Source organism: Sinocyclocheilus rhinocerous, unplaced genomic scaffold (genome assembly GCF_001515625.1).
Source record: "Sinocyclocheilus rhinocerous isolate Xijiao unplaced genomic scaffold, SAMN03320098_v1.1 scaffold3040, whole genome shotgun sequence".
In the NCBI taxonomy this organism is placed as follows: Eukaryota; Metazoa; Chordata; class Actinopteri; order Cypriniformes; family Cyprinidae; genus Sinocyclocheilus; species Sinocyclocheilus rhinocerous.
In genome coordinates, this window is record NW_015656614.1 from 31,729 (window position 1) to 51,285 (window position 19,557).

General features: G+C 36.9%; 1 protein-coding gene across 1 annotated transcript in view; it reads right to left on the bottom strand.

Moving 5' to 3' along the window:
• Positions 1-8,137: 8,137 nt before the first annotated feature.
• Positions 8,138-19,557, bottom strand: part of LOC107720516 (A-kinase anchor protein 13-like) — a 97,467-nt gene continuing 86,047 nt past the window's right edge. The window contains exons 29-35 of the mRNA XM_016528244.1: positions 16,272-16,417; positions 16,093-16,163; positions 14,828-14,872; positions 14,134-14,184; positions 13,315-13,788; positions 12,252-12,564; positions 8,138-10,412 (exon numbers count right to left, since the gene is read on the bottom strand). Coding sequence (XP_016383730.1) covers positions 10,354-10,412; positions 12,252-12,564; positions 13,315-13,788; positions 14,134-14,184; positions 14,828-14,872; positions 16,093-16,163; positions 16,272-16,417 — 1,159 coding nt within the window. The 3' untranslated portion in view covers positions 8,138-10,353. The remainder of the gene's footprint in view (positions 10,413-12,251; positions 12,565-13,314; positions 13,789-14,133; positions 14,185-14,827; positions 14,873-16,092; positions 16,164-16,271; positions 16,418-19,557) is intronic.

A 19,557-nucleotide genomic window follows, 5' to 3' on the forward strand; every position in this document is an offset into this window, starting at 1 on the left:
GTGAATAAATGTCCAATGTGTCCAAAAGTAAATTTCAATCGTAAAAAAAAAGTGTTGTGCATAAGGCTACACACTTTGTGCAAGTCACATACCTAAAATGCCTCAGTTTACTAATCCTAGTTTCAAAAACTACATTTACTCACCACCTTTTTTGCCACTCTTCCTGTCCCATTTCTCACTGTGTAGTGGTATTTGCCAAGCAGCTGTCAGCGAGAAGATTCCCGGCTCACAGACATCAGCTATTGAGTGTAAACAGCCTTGTAACCATGAAGCCTTTCCCAACAGGAAGCACTTAAATCACGCCTAGCAAAACATTTCATATTCTCCATTCTCAAAAGTTTGTTTGCCTACAGGTGCTTCACCAAGTGGACAAGACAAATTCAGCTTTGACCCAGATAAAAACATTTATCACTAAAAAGAATAACATTAACATTGAATGGTCACAATGTTCACACCATATTTATTAATGGATTGCCATAAAATATAGGGTTTACTGAAATGTCTTTCAAAATGTATTTGGGAGTGTAATTTGATTTCTTGTAAACAAAATGGACAACTAGCGGCCATGATGAGCTGCAAAACATGTATTTTGGAGGTCTACATAAAAATATAGGTGTAAACGGTATAATTTTTGAGAACATTTATTCAATTACAACAGTACTCCAATAAATTCTCCCCTGTTCTATAGCACCACCGTTTTTGTTGAAGTTTCAAATGTCACGGCAAAATAGCCTAAATAATACCCTTCTCTTTTTAGTGATCCAAACCGTCATTGCGAATTCGGTGTAGTTCAATTCACAAATAAATAACTCTTGAGCTGGTTCTTTTTAATGAATCCAAACATACAAGGCAAACAATGTTGTCTGCGTCCTAAAACGAATGACTTGAGTGAACTGGTTCTTTTATATTAAACACATACAGTGTAAAGAGTGTAATTTTAGTGAATCAAAAACATACAGAGCAACTAGTACAGTTTGAGCTCCAAAACAAATGACTTGTATGAATTGGTTCTTTTTTTGTTGTTGTTAAATTAACTAAACAGTTTTAACTCAAGTGTACTCCGATTCACAAACCATATTACTTTAGTGAATCAAAAACATACAGTTAGAGCACAGTTAGAGTACTATAAACTAGATTTTAGAAACGTACGAGTCATTTGTTTTTTAGTAATGACTCGGAGTCGGTTCTTTTAATGCAGTGATTCCCAACCTTTTTTCCAGAGGACCTCTATTTTAACATTCAATTTTTTAATGAAGTTTTTAATAAATGCAACAACAGCAGAAACACTGAAATAATGACATTAAAAATGGCCATATTTTAAACGGGGAATTAAAAAAAAAAAAAAAAAAAGTTTGCACATGAGCCTATTTACCATCAACCAGTTAAAATTTACAACAGTGCATAAAAATTCGGTCTGATTTTTGCATTGGCTAGAACAAAAATGGCAGACAGACTGAATGAAAATGTAAATCCACTATCTGACAGCAGGTGGCACTTATGGAACAAGAAATAGAGCAGTTTTCCTGGTAACTCTGTAAACAAAGCAGCGCTGCGCTTAGCCACCTTTTTCTTGAATAACCGATGAGCGCTGCCATGATGGATTCTAATGCTGCATTCACATGTTGTAATTACTATGATTTCGAGATGACAACACGTGACATTCTACTTGGAGCTGTTCACACCCTTGGACTCGAACTCGGAACTATCACACTATCAATGCCTAAACATAGCGCCTAATGAATCTGAGGTGGTCAGGTGGTACAAGTTGTAGCTCTAGGAAAACTCTCGGTTAATTACGAGATCTACGAGGACGTGAATGCTTTTTACAATTTGGTATCTCGTAATCACGGTAATTATGATTTGGTGTGAACGCACCTTCACTTCTCGTGTTCCGGTCTCCAGAAACCCATGTTAAAATGAGAAAGAAAAAAAAAAAAAACAGCAACAGCAGTAACAGAAATAAGCTTAAGGAATTCCTGTAAAGTACTTGTTTTGTGTACCAGCAAATCTGTTCATGTCCGGCGCTGTATGCAGAAACGATGACAAAGGAAAACGAGCATGGTTAAGTTAAAATACTGTAAAATACCTGTATATACTGTATGTGCCCTCATCTGTTTTCAATGCAGCTAACCTCGCGTCACTTCATGTCATCTTCCTACTCATTAAATTATGACAGGTGAGTTACTGCGAAAAGACGGTCATTGCGACACTGTAAAGTGATGAAACTATGGCGCCATGTGCTTTTTAAAACCATTTTCATAGGTTTAACATTATATTATCAGCTCAGAAAATAAGTAAATTTGACTAGAAACACCAGAGACCGTAAAGCATCGTTCCAGTCGGGCGAGACTTCATCCCTATTTATAACCCACAAACTAAAGTGAGCTCCGCAACCTTTATTAAATCGACCCCCAAGTTGGGAACCACTGTGATTAGTTACCGGTTTGAATCATTCTGAAACACTTCCCTCTATAGAGATATAAAGGTTTCAGATATATAAATGTTTCATTTATTCCCCCGCATACCATCATAGAATGGAAGAATGCAGCGAAGTCCTCCACCCTCGCCTCGAGATGAGCACAGATTGGGCCAATGCATTCTTCCCCGGCATTAATGCCAGAGCGGACTCGCCATTTGATCCTTTGTGACGGGGCCGCCGGTCCAATTGAAATTTCCTGCTTGCTGACTAGAGAAGCCGAGCTCTGTGTGGCTGTTCCAGCGAGGACTCAGTCATCCTGACACTAATGGAATAGCCCAGCGCTCACAATCACCACACAGAAGCTTCTCAAAGAACCCAGAACGACCGGCCAAACGGCCCCATCACCCAGCTCTAATCTCCCTCAAAACAGGCACATTAAAAGAGAGCGGCTGACAGCCATAATAGAGAGAGGGGGCCGGGGAACAATACTGCCCCATCCACAACATGCATGTCTTACCATTGGGTCTTACTGTGGCCCTGGCTGGGAGAAGATTTTTGTATAATAGCTTCCTTTCCTGTTAGAGGAGAGGGAGATTTCTCTTCTCTCATCACTCCACCTCTTTATTCTTGCTAGTTTTTGGCTCGGTTTTGGGAACGCCAGTCAGGATGGGTCAGGGAGTCGGAGGCAGTCGCTCTGACTCTTCACGTTATGTGGGCGTTGCGATATTCACGGTCTGCTTTAAATGGAAAGGAATAATACGTCTTGTTATATAAAGCACCAGAGAATAAGTTATCAAAGGATTTTCCAAAGCTGTGAAAAGCATTTATAGGGCAGCCATTTGATTTTTAACAGTTCCACTCTACGGAAGGTAGGCTAATAAAGTACTGTGAATCTACTAAAGATCATTTAATATATGCTATTTTAAATAATAACAAAATTAATCGCGAGAGAATCGCAAAGATACTTCGACGATTGTTTTACTTGTTAGTATACACATGCAGACTGACGTCTTTAGCCACTGTTACATTTTTGCCAGTTTTCAGTCTCATCAACCTGATCTCAAAAGAAATGTAGCCATTTTACAAGGTGGCGATTTCGTATGAATTTGTACGATGTGAATCATACAAAACGTAAGATTTTTTAGAAAAAGACCCGCCCCTAAACCGTCTCTGGGGTGTGAGCAGATCATACAAAAACGCAGGCTACGTACAGTAGGCCTATGAGATTGTGCAAATCAATATGAATTATCCAGCAATTTGCCAAAATGTTACGAATTGCCATGTCTCAATGTGTTAATGTGCTGTGACAACTTTTTAAAAAGTTTCAGTGCACCTGAAAATGATTACTATCCGAGTTGGTACTACATGTGAATTTGAACAAACTTCGCGACCGTTAAAAAAAGCATGTTCTATATATGAATATGGGTAGTATGAATGAAATTCAGATATACTATTTTCGCCATTTTGTTACCGTTACATGACCTACCAGTGTCAATTGCGCTGCTTCACTGCCATTTATCTTCTCTCGTAGCTTCATTCGTGTCCATTGAATGCGAGCTTCAAAATCTCACTGGAAGTTAGGGATGGGCGTATCGATCCAAAGTATCGATATATCGATACTGACGCGAGTATCGAAAGTATCGATACTCAAACAAAAATATCGATACTTAGGTGTGTTTTATTTACCAGTGATTTTGTTAATTCAACAACAACAACAACAAAAAATAATGCGTACAATATGCATTGAATTGGACGAATAACCTTTGTTAGCGAGTAATTGTGTAGGATAGAACTAGTTTCCTGCTCATCTGAATACACGCAAATGTTGCAAGACAGAACTAATCAATCACAGAGAGCGTTCACTCACTTCTGACAGTACATTCAAACAGGGCTGCTTTTCCCAAAAGTATCATAAGAAAGCATTAAAGCTTTTGGGAACAGCAGTCCTGAACAATGCTTATCAGAGGAGGTATCGTATCGAAAGCAAAATAAGTGGTATCGCCCATCCCTACTGGAAGTAGCAGATCATCCGGGTACTTTCCACCTACAGTTCTTCAAATACTATGAATTTGGGCATACTACTCTAGGTGCGTCCCAAATCGCGTACTTATGCACTATTCTATGACGTTTTGTAGTATAAATAGTGCGAGTAGTGCGTTCACACTGAAAATTCCAAAAAGAAAAAGTGCACTTTAAATACCCGGATGATGCACTTAAATAACCGAAAAAATGAAGTGTGGAATGTTGGACACTTCATGCACTCAATTGTCGCAGCTTTAATTACGTACCGAAGGGGGAGGGACTATGAGACTCCAATTATGAATGACAAAATAACCTTATATAATTCATACTATACATGGTTGAGTACATAGTGCATAAGTACATAGTGTATGAGTGCATAGTGCATCATATGGGATGCAGCTTCTGTGTACCGTTGTCACTTACTATATAGTACTGTATATAGTAGGGAAGCATTAGATATGCGTAGCTGATTTAAAGAAGCACTCCAAAATCTACCAACAGCATTGTCAATCGATAATGCACAATTAGTAAAATAATTTGCAATAAATATTGTATACAAAAGTTAAATGTTATATGCATCTGCTATTCAAAGGCCAATATAAGTTAATTAGTTATTGCTTTAAAACAGCAAATGTTTAAATTGACAAATAAAATACTACTACTATTAAGAAGAATTATGATGATGATGATGATGATGATGATGATGATGAAGAAGAGATGGCCATTTTTTCCCCTTCAGCTTCCTGTCCATTTTTGTCGTCCACGCAAAAGGAGTTAAAAATTGCAATGTCCCGTTACTCTTAATTCATCTTATTAGAAAAAGATAAATTAGATAAATGTGTAAAGGAATGATGGATGTCTTTGTTCTTGTCTGTCCTGCTCCAAGAACAATGACTGCAAATTGAGTGAAGAGCTGCAACAAAACCCAACAGCGAGGCACAGAAGAGGCTTCCTGATTTAAGGTAGCAGGTGAAATACGATTACAGCTGATGAGAGCCAAGGGGCGGCAGGAAACCGAATGATGAAGCGCAAATACCACAGTCTCTCTCATCAGGACCGCTGGCCGGGGGAGGGGAGACAGACGAATGAGACGCACCCTCCCTCACTGCAGCACCGCAGACAGTGATGGAGCGCCACAACATCACAACTACAGATGGAGAGATAGATGGGCACGTGGGGCAGCATGAGAAAGATAAATGGAACAGAGAGCGAAGGATCACGTTGATTTACGGGCTGGCACGAGATGGTTTTACAAGGCCAGTCTGGCTAGTTAAATGACTCTCACTGTAAAACAAACTCTAAATCAAACACAATAGCTTAGGTTGGTTCTTAGAAGACAATTAAGTAAATAAAATGATGTTAAAATGATTACAACTCTAAAAGCTGATATTAATAATTGCTACAAGTGAATTTAGGCATCTCAACATAATATAGTACAAAAAAAATGAATTTTTAAATTTGCTAAATGTTACATTTAACATCGTTAATTCATTTATAGTTATTAGACACATTGAGTTAATACATTACATTTCATATAAGAAAACATTAAATTTTTTTAATTACCTGAGGGCTAGATGATAAATAAACAATTAAATAACCATCCATCCATCCATCCATCCATCTATTGGTTAACTAATATATCATGCATCCCTACTTGAGAGCAGGGTTGCCAGGTTTTCACAACAAAACCCACCAAATCGTTACTCAAAACTAGCCCAATCACATTTCAAGAGGGGTTAAAATACACATTATTGGGGTTGCTTCAACCCGCGGCAACAGTGTTAAAGTAGCCAAATTCCACGGGAAAACCGCGGACTTGGCAACACTGCTTGAGAGTATCCTTCATCTAATTTTTGAGCATTACATTAAATTACACTTGACATGTTTCTGTGGACTTTAGCAATAATAAATGTCTGCACCATGATGAGTCAGACCATTAAACCTCTACATGACCTCAAGAACAACCATCTCATGTGCTTTAATAGTATCACTAAGTAGATTTACAGAAATTTCCTAATACATCAACACTTTCTTGCTCATTGAATGGCAGTCTCGAGTGGACCTAATGAAATGTCCAGTTGCTTTCTAACGGCTTTATTAAACTCTTTCTAGAGATTCTAGCATCCGCGCCAATACAAAGTGAGATGTCACATGTGAATGGAAATCATCGGATAGCCAGCACAACCTTATCCCAAGGAAACCCAACAACAACTTCATGAGCGCTGTTCTTCTAGGCACATAAAAGGCCTCAGTCCCTCATGTATCAGAAAACCCCAACAGCACAGAGCTATTGTTCTCCCTGACATACAACTGATATTTATACATGGACTGTCGGTGCGGAACAAAGGCTCAGGTTTCTCGAGGTTGCATGTGGATCCTTTGTTCTCTTTGGAAAGCGAGAGAAAGAGAGATGGTACAGCAAAACCCAATCAACAGATAGACAAAATGGGACAACAATGACAGCTACTGAGGTATCTTTCACAAATACAAAACATGACATTACTGGGAGTTGACGGATGGCAAGTCCTAGGAAAGGTCATAATGCAGGAGACAAAAATGGAAAAACCAATGAGATGCACTTTAAACCAGATATCTGAGCTTCTTTACTGTTTTAAGAGCAACTCCCAAAAGAAAAAATGCTTAATTCTCCAGGAACAAGGACAAACACAAGTGTATCCCTAGCTAAACCCACCAAGACTTGGATTTAAGTTATCTGGATAAAGATGAGAACATTCCTCCAGGGCTGGATAAAATCACCTTGTAAACAAGCAGAAAAATGAACATCCAGTCTTTAATCTGACAAGGAACTAGTTCTTTTCAGCTTAGCATTACCTTCAAGCACTGTTTCCTACCTTTGTGCTTGCCAAGAGCAGGGTAGCTTGGCAACAGGAACAAAGACAAAGTCAATGGAGTCCGAAGGGGAAAGATGCCATGGCCCCCCTTCAAACACATCTAACCAACCTCGTCAAAGAAAAAAACACATTTAGGAGGCAGTCGCTTCGCTCAAAGCAGGACAAATGGACTCATGTTGGTGTCTGTCGCTGGGAAACCTTGAGCTAGACCAGACAGGAGGAAGAGAAAGTAGCAACAGGTGCTTCAATCAAGCATGGCTTCTGAACAGCTGGCTTCAGTCTGACAATTAAGACTTAATCTTACTGTAAAAAATAATTGTGATTTTAACGGTAAAAAGACTGTTCAATGGTGTTTAGTATTTGTGTGAATGTCACAGCAAACTTTCTATATAAGTATTTTTGTTCTCAGCTTGAGGAAAAGCTGCTTGTGATGAGTTTTGGTTCATCATGTGACTTTCTTACCTCCTGCTTTTGGTGGTTATCAGAGTATTACAAAGGTACTAAACCATAAAAAGATCTATCTATCATCAACAAGTTGTACTATGTGAAATATATGTGATTTAAATATAAATTATTTGTATCTTTCTATTGTATCTCTCACTCTCTATAACCTGAGCAAAAAATAAATAAACACAGGCTGATGTACAATATTTATTAATATTTTTTTAATGTACATTTTTCATGTGTCCAACACAGAGAATGCTGATAAATGAAGCTAGTTATAAAAAGCTTTAAATCAAAAGCACACACACACACACACACAAACAAAAATCCATAATTAATACTTTTACCATTTATTTTTTTTACATTACAGATATTTACAGTATTTGTGGTATTTTGCCCATTTTTTACATAAAATTTGACAAGAAATTATGGTACCTCTTACTAACCACGGATCTTAATGATGGTAGACGCCATGTTTCATTTTTCGTGAATGAAAACGAGACTGTGAGGAATAAAAGCACAGTGTAATTTTCACAAAAAAAATCTTGACACCAGGATTAAAAAAAAAAAAAAAAATGTATTTTAAATGTTGTGTCAGCAGAACAATCAATTCAACTTTTGAAAAATTTTAATTAAATATAGTGTCTACATAATGTCCATTGGGTGAAGCAGATGTATGTTTGATTTGCATTAACGGGATGATTTGGATTTATCTTTAGAGCATTTCTTATGCCAGCCAATACGAGTCAAATGAGCGAGAATACTTCCGACCAGCTTTAATTGTGCTAGTAATAATTCATCTTGAATTATATGTTTCCCTGAAGGAAGAATTGGCGATAAAAAGGAACTGAAAAACACTGCAGGATTTGGGGAATATCTAAGGCTAGCTAAAGAACGTGAGCATGAAATTTCTCAACATTACTCAATTATCCGACAAAACAATGCGTTTGGGGAGTTTGAAGTGTCTGTGGAAATCAGAGCTGACACACCGCCCTCTATTGGTTAAGGCATTTCAATTCTCCGTTTAGCACCATAACAGAACAGCATGCAGAATGTCAGCATCAGCAGCTGTGGGAATATGCTGATGGATAATAAAAATCTCTCGGACGTATGAATTAGATCCCAAGAGGTCAGAGGGAACTGATCAATAAATGAATCATGAGGCATTCATCACTCTAATGTATTAGAGAGGCGTGTTAGGTAGAAGTTTAATGGCAAGAAAATAAAAACAGAGCAGAAAGCTTAAATTAACACTTTTTATCTGCACAATTTCCCCTTTCTTAAAATATTTCCTTATGTTCAGCAGAACGGTTCGCCTGGCCAGCAGGCAAGGGCTTTTGTTTGGCTAAAATCTAGTGATTAGAGGGTACAAACCAGGCGTTTTATACACAAACACAATGTATATTCATACTTTTACCACATTGGCCTGTCAAATCAACATTTCTGGCTTGAGCGTAGAACTGCCATACTTTGTGGCTAATACAACTTGAATTTGTTAGCCTACATAAAGCCGAATCCCTCATCTCGCTCAATTTGAACCTTAAAAAGACAAAAATACTGCAGTTAAAACACCCGCTCTTTTGGTAGCTTAACGTGAAAGCTAGCTATGTGTTTGGTTGAACAAATTTACATAACATTCACATGGTACAGTAAAAGATTATCAAATAAAACCTCACACGTACAAAGGAGGCCGTTTACCAGTTAAGTGGAGCTGATCGATTGTCTCGTTTTAAAGCCAGCCATTTTTTCCCACTCGACGTGTGCTTATAAAGTGCTAAGGATTAAAATTGCATTGAGGGTTTAGAAGAAAAAAAGAAAACGTCTGTGGGGTTTGTGAAGCCTTTAGAGTCACAACAAAGTGAATCATGAATTTTCATTTTCTCTTTCAGTCATTTAGGGTTTGAAAAGTAATTAACAGAATTAATTAAAAAACAATTCTTACACTCTTTTGCACTTCCATGTCTGTCGTGCTCACTAAAATGTTTTCAAAAGCATCCCTTCTATTCATAAACAGTATTTTGCGACCTTTTCAAAAGAAATGAAACCTTGGGACTGTATATAAACCAAGTCTGGTCCAAAAGACTATATTGGTGAGGCACATTGTAACATGACAGGGATGAAAGAAAAAGGATGGAAACATATAGAAACTTAATCACTGCATTGCCAACTGCACTTTGAGTTCACTCACTTTGATTATTAGTATGTTCATTAGTCAAATGTCCTTCAGAAAGCGACTTTTGCGGTCGTTGGAAAGCCAGCTGTCTCTCAGCGTGATGCCTCTTGCTGTTATAAATCTCTTTTTGATCTTCACAGGAAGTCTGTGTGTGAAAAAGTGCCCGCAGTGGGTTTATCTGACATGTACTGTTCCCCAAACTCCTGCTCCAGGCCCCTGCTTGCGTTCATAGGTGTATGTGAGGGATGGAAGGCAACGTGCAGTATGCTGGCCGCTGAAATTCAGGTCACAGGAAACAATCAGTTTAAACTTCCTGTCCAGGCCTGACGCCCTTCGAGACTACAGGTATGTGCTTCTAACTCCGGTTTACAAGTCCACAACCAGAGACCAGCAGCCCTGCTTGGAGGCATTGTGGGATAGTGGATGATGAAGAGGGGGCCGAATCAGCAGAAAAAGATCTCTCCGTCCGGGGTAGAGTCTGGAACCACAGCGCTCTGAGAATCTGCAAAGAGAGAAAAACTCGTTTTACTTCTGAACTTTTTTAAGTAATTGCAATACCAACATGAAATAGCATTTACAACACATTGAACTTACATGATGTGTCATATTTCTAAGTGCAAACAATATTCAGTGGTATAATTACAGTGTGGGGTGAGAGTTTATTTCATCTGTCAGGATTTGAACGGATTGTAAAAGCTGATATGAATGGGAAAATGTATAGTCAGCCAGTCATTATCACGAAACGACTGACTGTACATGATTATGCTTAATTCATGACTATGTTTCAAATAAGTAACTGGAGTAATTGACTAATGGCATGTCAGCACTGAAGACTATTTTCATTGCTAATCTTCAAACAAACAAACAAAATATATGTACAATTAAATCTCTAAATAAAAAAAATATTGAAAAGATAAACCAAACAAACAATCCAAAAATAAAAACTTAATCTACATAAATTACATCAAATAATTTCCATACAAAAAATAAATAAAAATAAAGGATATATAAAATAAATGATATTCATACAAAAACTCTGGAACCACAGCGCTCTGAGAATCTGCAAAGAGAGAAAAACTAGTTTTACTTATGAACTTTTTTAAGTAATTGCAATACCAACATGAAATAGCATTTACAACACATTGAACTTACATGATGTGTCATATTTCTAAGTGAAAACAATATTCAGTGGTATAATTACAGTGTGGGGTGAGAGTTTATTTCATCTGTCAGGATTTGAACGGATTGTAAAAGCTGATATGAATGGGAAAATGTATAGTCAGCCAGTCATTATCACGAAACGACTGACTGTACATGATTATGCTTAATTCATGACTATGTTTCAAATAAGTAACTGGAGTAATTGACTAACGGCATGTCAGCACTGAAGACTATTTTCATTGCTAATCTTCAAACAAACAAACAAAATATATGTACAATTAAATCTCTAAATAAAAAAAATATTGAAAAGATAAACCAAACAAACAATCCAAAAATAAAAACTTAATCTACATAAATTACATCAAATAATTTCCATACAAAAAATAAATAAAAATAAAGGATATATAAAATAAATGATATTCATACAAAAACATTAAACCCCATGTAAAATGAAATAAAAATCAAACAAATAGTCTCCATATAAAAAAAATTAAACAAATAATCTTCATACAAAAAAAACTAAACTAAAATCTATAAAAATGAAAGAAAAAAAAGGTAAAACAAACAAACAAATCAAATAATCTTCATACAAAATATAAAAAATTGATATAAATCTATATAATATCAAATAATTAAATAACCTTTATACAAGAAAACTAAAAACTATGTAAAGTTAAATAAGAAAATGTTAAAAGGAGAAATTAAATAATCTCCATCCAAAAAAAAAACCCAATTAAAAATATAAATATAAAAAGAAAGAAAAATAATACAATAAATCAAATCTATTAAAACAAAGTATTCCAAATGATAAACCAAACAAATAATCTTCATACAAAAACTAAATAAATACACAAATATGAATTTAATTAACCAATTAATTCGGGTTTATTGGTAATTATATGAAAATACTGGACCACAATTATGTAGTTGACCAATAAGAATCAAGTACTACAGAGAACTGAGTAATAATTCTATTATTTCTCGCCACCCATGTAGCATTAAATCATCAGAAAAGCTGTTTCAGAACCGGTCACTGAAATCAAGCATTTAATAGAATAACATGCACAGATGACTTGTGCTCAATAAGACCGGGGGATTCATTGAGAAAGGAAAAGGTGTCTGTTTGAATTTCATGTTGAATACTCAAGCAGATGTAATGTGATGATGAGCTACACTCTACCCGCAGTCTTGCTCTGCTGCCCTTTTCCCTTCTTCTTCTTCTTGTCCTTCTTCTCCTTGGGTTTGGCCAGCTGTAGCAGGCGGCTGGGGATCTGGCTCTGCGCCTCGCTGTTCTGGCCTTTCTGGCGTGAATTGGAGGAGAATAGACTGAGGTTCTTCCCTTTGCGTTTGGAGTCCATGCGGGACAGGAAGTCTCTGGCAGACGGAGACGAGGAGAGCTCCACCTCTGAGGGGTCACGGTCCAATGAACCAGTGCTCTGGAACTTTGAGGAGTCCTCAGACGTTGTGGAAGGGGTCCGGTTCTTCCTTAATTCCTGCAGATGATGGTGCAGAAATTCAAATAAAACTGGTTAAAAAATTGTTTAGACATGACACCAAAACGCAAAATGAAAAACACAACCTCTTTTTTTGCCAAATAAGTTGTTACTGCGAGTGCTATTAGGTTTCGAATCATTCTGAGGGTTCAGGAAAAAGTAACTATATTAAGGATGAAGATCAAGATGAATATAATTACATAATGGAATGTGCAGGCCTTTTGTTTTCACATTATTATAGAACAGTTATGTAATTTTGGGGCGGAATGGAAAAGATTAGTGGTTTTCTCAACTAATCAACATTACATAGTGCGCGAGTACTGTACCATCACAGAATAATGACATGCAAACGAATCTTCACCATATTTTCCATTGAGATTATATAGAAAACTGAAACGCTGATGAAACATTGGGCAAAAGATTCGTTTTCAGCCCTCGCTCTCGCGTCATTCCAGATCCTTGTGACAAATTAAGATGGCATGAGTCACTCTTTTCCATATAATGAATGAAGACCAAAGCTTTAAAGCTTCAAAGTCTTCTGACTCGAAGGAATGATTCAGTTATGCATCAAATATCACTTTCTTTCATGAACACGCTAAAGCAACATTAGGGCGGATTTCCAGTGAATAATGATTCAAATTTAAATTTGTTCCTCACAAAAAGCTATTCAGAAGACTTGGAATAGATAGTACCATTCAAAAGACTTTTATTCAGAAAGGATGCATTAAATTGATCAAAAGTGACAATAACCTCTGTTTGTCTGATCAGCTCCGTCTCTCTCTGCACTTGCTCTCGTTCTCTCTCCAGTCTCTTCTGGCTGTCTCTGAGCCGTGCCAGGTCTCTCTGATACTCTTCTTTTTTACTCTGCAGGTCTTGCTTCTCCTCTTCCAGCTCTTTCCATCTCCTCTGCACCTCTTCCTCTTGGGTCTGCAGCTGCGACTCCCTCTGGGCCAGTTCCCGCTCCCGCGCTTCCCACTCTTTTTCCCTGCGCCTCCTCTCCTCGGCGTGGGCAGCCTGCTGCTTTTGGAGGCTGGCGACTTGTTGCCGCTGCTTCTCCAGGCTCCGCTGTTTCTCCTGCTCGATTAGTGAGCTGGGCCGTGATGAGGAGGAGGAAGAGGAGGAGTTGAGGGACGAGACGGACGGGTGGCGTGAAGAGGGCTGGGGGCGTTCGTTGAGGGCATGCCGCTTGTCCTCGATGAAGGTGTCTTGCTGGATAACAACAGCCTATGTTGAGGGTGAGCAAAGAAAGCGGTTTTAATCGACATGCAAACAGGAAAGACGTAAAGCTGTTAAACTGCAAAGGCCTTGAAGTGAGAATATTAATGTGCGAAACCAAATTTCAAGTGAAACAGGCCCATCTGGTGGCCATAGAGCACCTGTCTTGGGAAAGTGGTACAAATCTATCAGAGTGCATCTTAATACACCACAGTGCACTCCGCTTGATTACAAGCCTGCAAAATAAACCCCTGCATTTGGAAATTTCATTTCCTTCTGTCGTGCTGCAGATGAGAGCTGCTGGCCTGAACATCAGAGAGCGAGAAATAACAAGACAAAAAGAGAATGACTCACCTGTAATGTGTTCAGCAGGTCATGGAGCTGAGCGACGCTCTGAAGAACCTGCTGTGGGAGGATAAAAAGATTGGGGGGAAAAAATGAGATGCAGATAGCTAGTCTAATTTCTTGTCACTTTATATTTTAACCTTTTAGAATTTAATCTACATATATAAAATATTTATAATAGTATATGAACACATTTGTTTTATATGCATATGTATTTACATAATATATACATACATAATTATAAAAAAAATATATATATACTTTATTTTTATTAATACAATATAAAATACATATAATACTAATATATTTATATCATTTAAAATATGAAACAATTTATATTTAAATATATAATACTTTATAAATTATTATTTATAATAATTACATAGAAAATATAACATACAGAACCATTTTAATACACATTGAAAATCCTAAAATAAATTAATAAAGATTTTTATTGATTTTACAATGTTTTAAATAAATGCAGTTGTGTGTGTGTGTTACTGATATAGATAGATTCAGAAAATAATACAATCCTGACTCAAACTCATGTTGCACGTCTTAACCACTAAACCACAGCTTGGGAAGGAAATCTAATTATAAAGTGTAAATATGGCTAGGGTGTCTGGTCATGGTACTGAAACCAATTCTCCTTTGACCTGATCCTGAAATCTGTTCTGAGCTGTGTCCAAACAGAAAAACTTACCTCGTTGTTCCTCTTGAGTAGGAGCAGGGGGTTGGCGTTGCTTGCCTGTGGGAGAGAGAGGTAGTCACATGGTCAGTGCACTGGGTAAGAGGCTACCGTACATAAATCAATAATAAGCAATCCATGTGCTCTTGGACAGGGTACCACAGGACCTGCCGGGAATAAGACGCTGTGATGACAGGTCTCATTACTCTGCTGCTGTAAAGCAGAGGACAGTCTTAATGTGTCCTCATTATCAAGTTACTATACAGTTATGTTCTGTGATGAGAGTGTGTGTAAACCTCCAGTTCACTTCAGGTAATGAGTGCTACAGCAGACATATATTCTGATGCTCAGCACTTAATGGTTTGAGCATATGGTGATACACTGATGACTAACGAATTAGATGGTAATGGGAACACATCTTAGAACAGCACTTGTAATAAGAGTGAACAAAAGCTTTTTAATAGTGTACTTATAAAATATGCATATACAACAAATGCATTTATTATATCAAATATTAAACAGATTCCAAAAATGTATTTTTATTAATTTGAATGGGAACACATCTTAGAACAGCACTTGTAATAAGAGTGAACAAAAGCTTTTTAATTGTGTACTTATAAAATATGCATATACAACAAATGCATTTATTATATCAAATATTAAACAGATTCCAAAAATGTATTTTTATTCATTTGACCAGTTATGCCATCTGCACTGTTAATTTGCTGATTTGTTTAGTGGTCTAGAAATAATGTAGAATCTTAAATATTTCCTAATCATTTGACATTACAATGTTTTTTTGTTTTTTTTTAATGTCCAGATTAAAATTAGACTTCTGCACTAATTTTAACTAACTTTATCTTTATATAGCATATCAAATGCATTTTTTTACATATGCACAAAATAAAAAAAATAAAAATAATTGAAAATTTAAAAATATTATGAATTTAACAATATGATTTATATTTAAAAAAACGATTACTTTTTTTTGCTTAAATATTTCTTAATGTTTTTATGTCAAAGTGTCCAGACTGAAATAAGACATTTGGACTAACTTTATGTATCTATATTGCTTTTTTTTTCTGTATACACAAAAAACAATATTATATATATATAAAATATATATCCTTTGTTCAGCTCATGGTGAAACCATGTTATTTTCACTTCAAATGCTTCCTTTTTTCTTGTCTTTTTCATGCAGCAATGTTACTCTGCCAAAAAAATTATTTTTTCCCATCATGATCTTTCTGATAAACACATCATTTTTGACCCGTTTGTACCTTCTTTAGAACGCTGTCTGACTCAGTCCTGCGGAGCTCTGCAGAGTCTTCCGTCTCCTCTCTGTCTCCATCTGCAGGAGATCAAACACAATCAGACTCACCTGGAACAAACACCCACGCACACGAGTGGCATCGCAAAAACGCTCTCACGCACACTCCCACGTGGAAAGCACACCCACCTTTACTCTTTGAGATGCTCATCTGGTGACTATCAAAGCCTCCAAAGGTTTCCGCCCGTCGTGGCAAAGTCACGGGCCCAGCCGCACATACTCCATCCTGCACCGCTCCTCCTAGACTGTCGTTTACCAGAACCTGTAATGTCTCAACTACACACAATCACACAGAAATTAAACATGGAATATGGTAACTAATTCAAGTAAACACTAAATGGTAGATCAAATTTCAAAAACCATGTCTGGGCCATATTTCACTCCAAAATCAAGAAACCGAAACGATCATATTTTGAATAAAATAAATAAAATAAAAAATAAAAAACACTTTTGATTTAAAAATAGCTTTTATTTTGAGTTTTTGTGAGATTTCGCCCAATAAGAAACAACTGATGTTTATAGAAAAATCAAACACTATCCAACAGCTCACAAAAGGCTAAGAGGAGACAGTAATCAATACTCTTTCCCGTTCTTGACCTGCAATCTTAAAGCAATCCATTATCCGTTCCTGCCTTGCGGATTCAGATCAGCTTTACCTATCGATTCTGCCCATGTACTATACTGCATGAACTGTGACAAGCACTACCTATCACTCCCACATTCAAAGCCAAAGTGTCTTCTCAGCACTTTCAAGATCTTTCTCACTAAGTACTCTCTCAAAAGCCGTTAGGGAATATAATTTACTCAATTTTCATTGGTGTTTTGTCACTTTCAATGGAAGTAAGTTTTAGAGTTATTTTAGAGTAGTTTTAAAGAAGAAATGTGAAGTTTGTATTTTTTGTTAAATCACGTGCATGAATTTTTCCTTATAATAATAATAATAATAATAATTAATTACATTTAGCGAACTGTTTTGAACGAGCGCACCTTTTTTTAACAACCAAAAAGTTTTGTTGTCTGTTGTGGAAGAACAGACGTTCCTCTCGTTGATAGCAGAGGGGCGGATCCAGCGAGAGATTGATAGGGCGACGCGGAATTAAAACGTTTTTTTTAGGAGTCGCAGCAGTAGAGGCGGCGCAACTATAACGACATGTGAATAATCCCGCCCACACTAAAGCGGTACTATATCTTATAGGTGAACTTATAGGTGAAGCATGTAATTTCTGTCACTAACAGCAATTTTGTTTTCAAACAGGTTTCCACAAACACTTCCCCATCTGCTACTGGTCAGTAAACACATAGCTCCGTGCAAAACAAACAGCAATGTTTTGATAGCACCACAGAGCAATAGCCCTTTACAATATTTACGGGCATAAACCTAGAATAGCTTACTTACATGTGTCTCTGCACATTGATTTAAAATTAAATAAAGATAAAATAACAAAAATAAATTATTTGCTACAATTATATAGTGACTTTTCCCATACTCGGTCTTAGCCACTACCAGTATGCAGCATCCATCTGTATTTTAAAGGCACGATATGTAAGATTTTCGTAATAAAATATCCAAAAACCACTTGCACATTGTTATATATTTCATGCCGTTGTGCATTTACATTATCCCATAAGTTCCCAAGGATTTGTAAATCCAGAGAAATTCCAATTTTAAATAATGGCTCGTCCTGGTTCATTGTCGCCTATCAATTACGTAATATCCACGCTATCGGTTTCCGCTTGTAGAAACTACAGCAACACATGTGGACAAAAATGCTGCTGCAGTTAAACTAAATCCATTAAGGCGGTCGCGAATAAAATTAAATGAAAAGTGTTGACTGCAGCATTAAATTTAGATCTGCTCAATGTTGCACCATCAATCTTTTTCTGCGTTTTTACAGTGTTGCGCGTTATAACCAATCGCACATGAGTCTGTTGAGTTTATGAACATCAGAGGCGTTTAGATGAGTCATCGCTGAAACACGGGAGTTTTGTTTAGTGTGCGCGCTCGCTAACTGAATTCTGCTCTCTTGTAAATTTTCTCATCATAAACAATAAAGTGCAGATGTACGTATGATGTAAGTAGGAGATTCATTCATCAAACAGTGTATAGACAGCTTTACTGATTATAAGAGGAGTTTTTTGAGAGTGCTTAAACTCGCGCTAGACTGAAGTCAGGCATACTGTTCTTTGACAATGTAACGTTAAATGTTCTTTGCTCGCTTTCTCTATATAATTTATTCGCTTTTTGAAAGACTTTCCATATCTACACATTGAAGTCATTTTAAGCCAGAAAAAGGAAAGATGGAATTCTGCACCTCTCAACTCCTTGACTTTGATTTCTTGAAGTCTTCTGTCCTCTTCGTTTTCACTAGGCACACCTTCATCATCATCTCCCTCCCTGGAGAAAATCGAGAATCTGTAAAAAAGACTACCCGCTCTCACAAATTGTGATGTTTAAAGTAAGTTTTTTCAATTATGTTAAGCTGACGATTCTTTTTACTTATTATTTATATTATTTTATCAAGATAAATTGAAAATAAAAACACTGAAAAACATTGGAATGTATATTATTAAAATATACTGTATATTCGTTTTAAAATTGGCTAAAGATTACAATTTACAGTGTTATTTTTAATTTCAAAAAATTTAATTTAAGTGAGTGTAAGATGACGGAAAAGGTAATCTAAATGTAAAAATAGGAAAAATGAGATGTATAATTAAATATTCAATATTGGCTGATAAAAAAAAAAAGAGAGAGTTATCGGTTCTTGACCGATATATTGTGCATCCCCCTCCTTCTTGCATATAAAATGATAACCAGATTCAGAGACTCACACTGACTGCATGGCCTCCTGAATGAGCTGCATCCATGTGTTCCTCTCCTCCTTAGAGCTGGTGTACACTTCTACCATCTCAGGTTTCTCAATGCCGGCCGTGATCAGGAACAGTCCTTTCTCCTCATTGGCTACTTCCCTCAAAATGAGTTTCTGCAGAGAGATGACGGTGGAGCGCTGGTCCTGAGAGTGGAGAACAAGAAGATGAGATGGGACTAGGAAATGATGGGGCGAGGTCACACGATTAGAAAGTGCCAAAGACCTTCATATGCCAATGTTCCTGTTAAAACCAGCACTGATAGAGCGCCAGAGACATTACACAATACTAGATTCCAGAATCCAAACAAGATAGTGTAAACATGTATTATTGAGGAACACTGTTCTGGGAATCACAGGCAGAGTTGTAATGATAAACATACCAAGGATGCGAATATATACTTCTGATCTTTCTCCTGTAGGAACACAATCACATCCCTCAGCAGTAGAGCCTGGACATCTGGAGAAGAACACATCAGACAGATTAAAAAACAGGCCCTGTTTGTGTTAGTGTGGGTGTATGTTGCTATGGTGACAGACCTGACTTC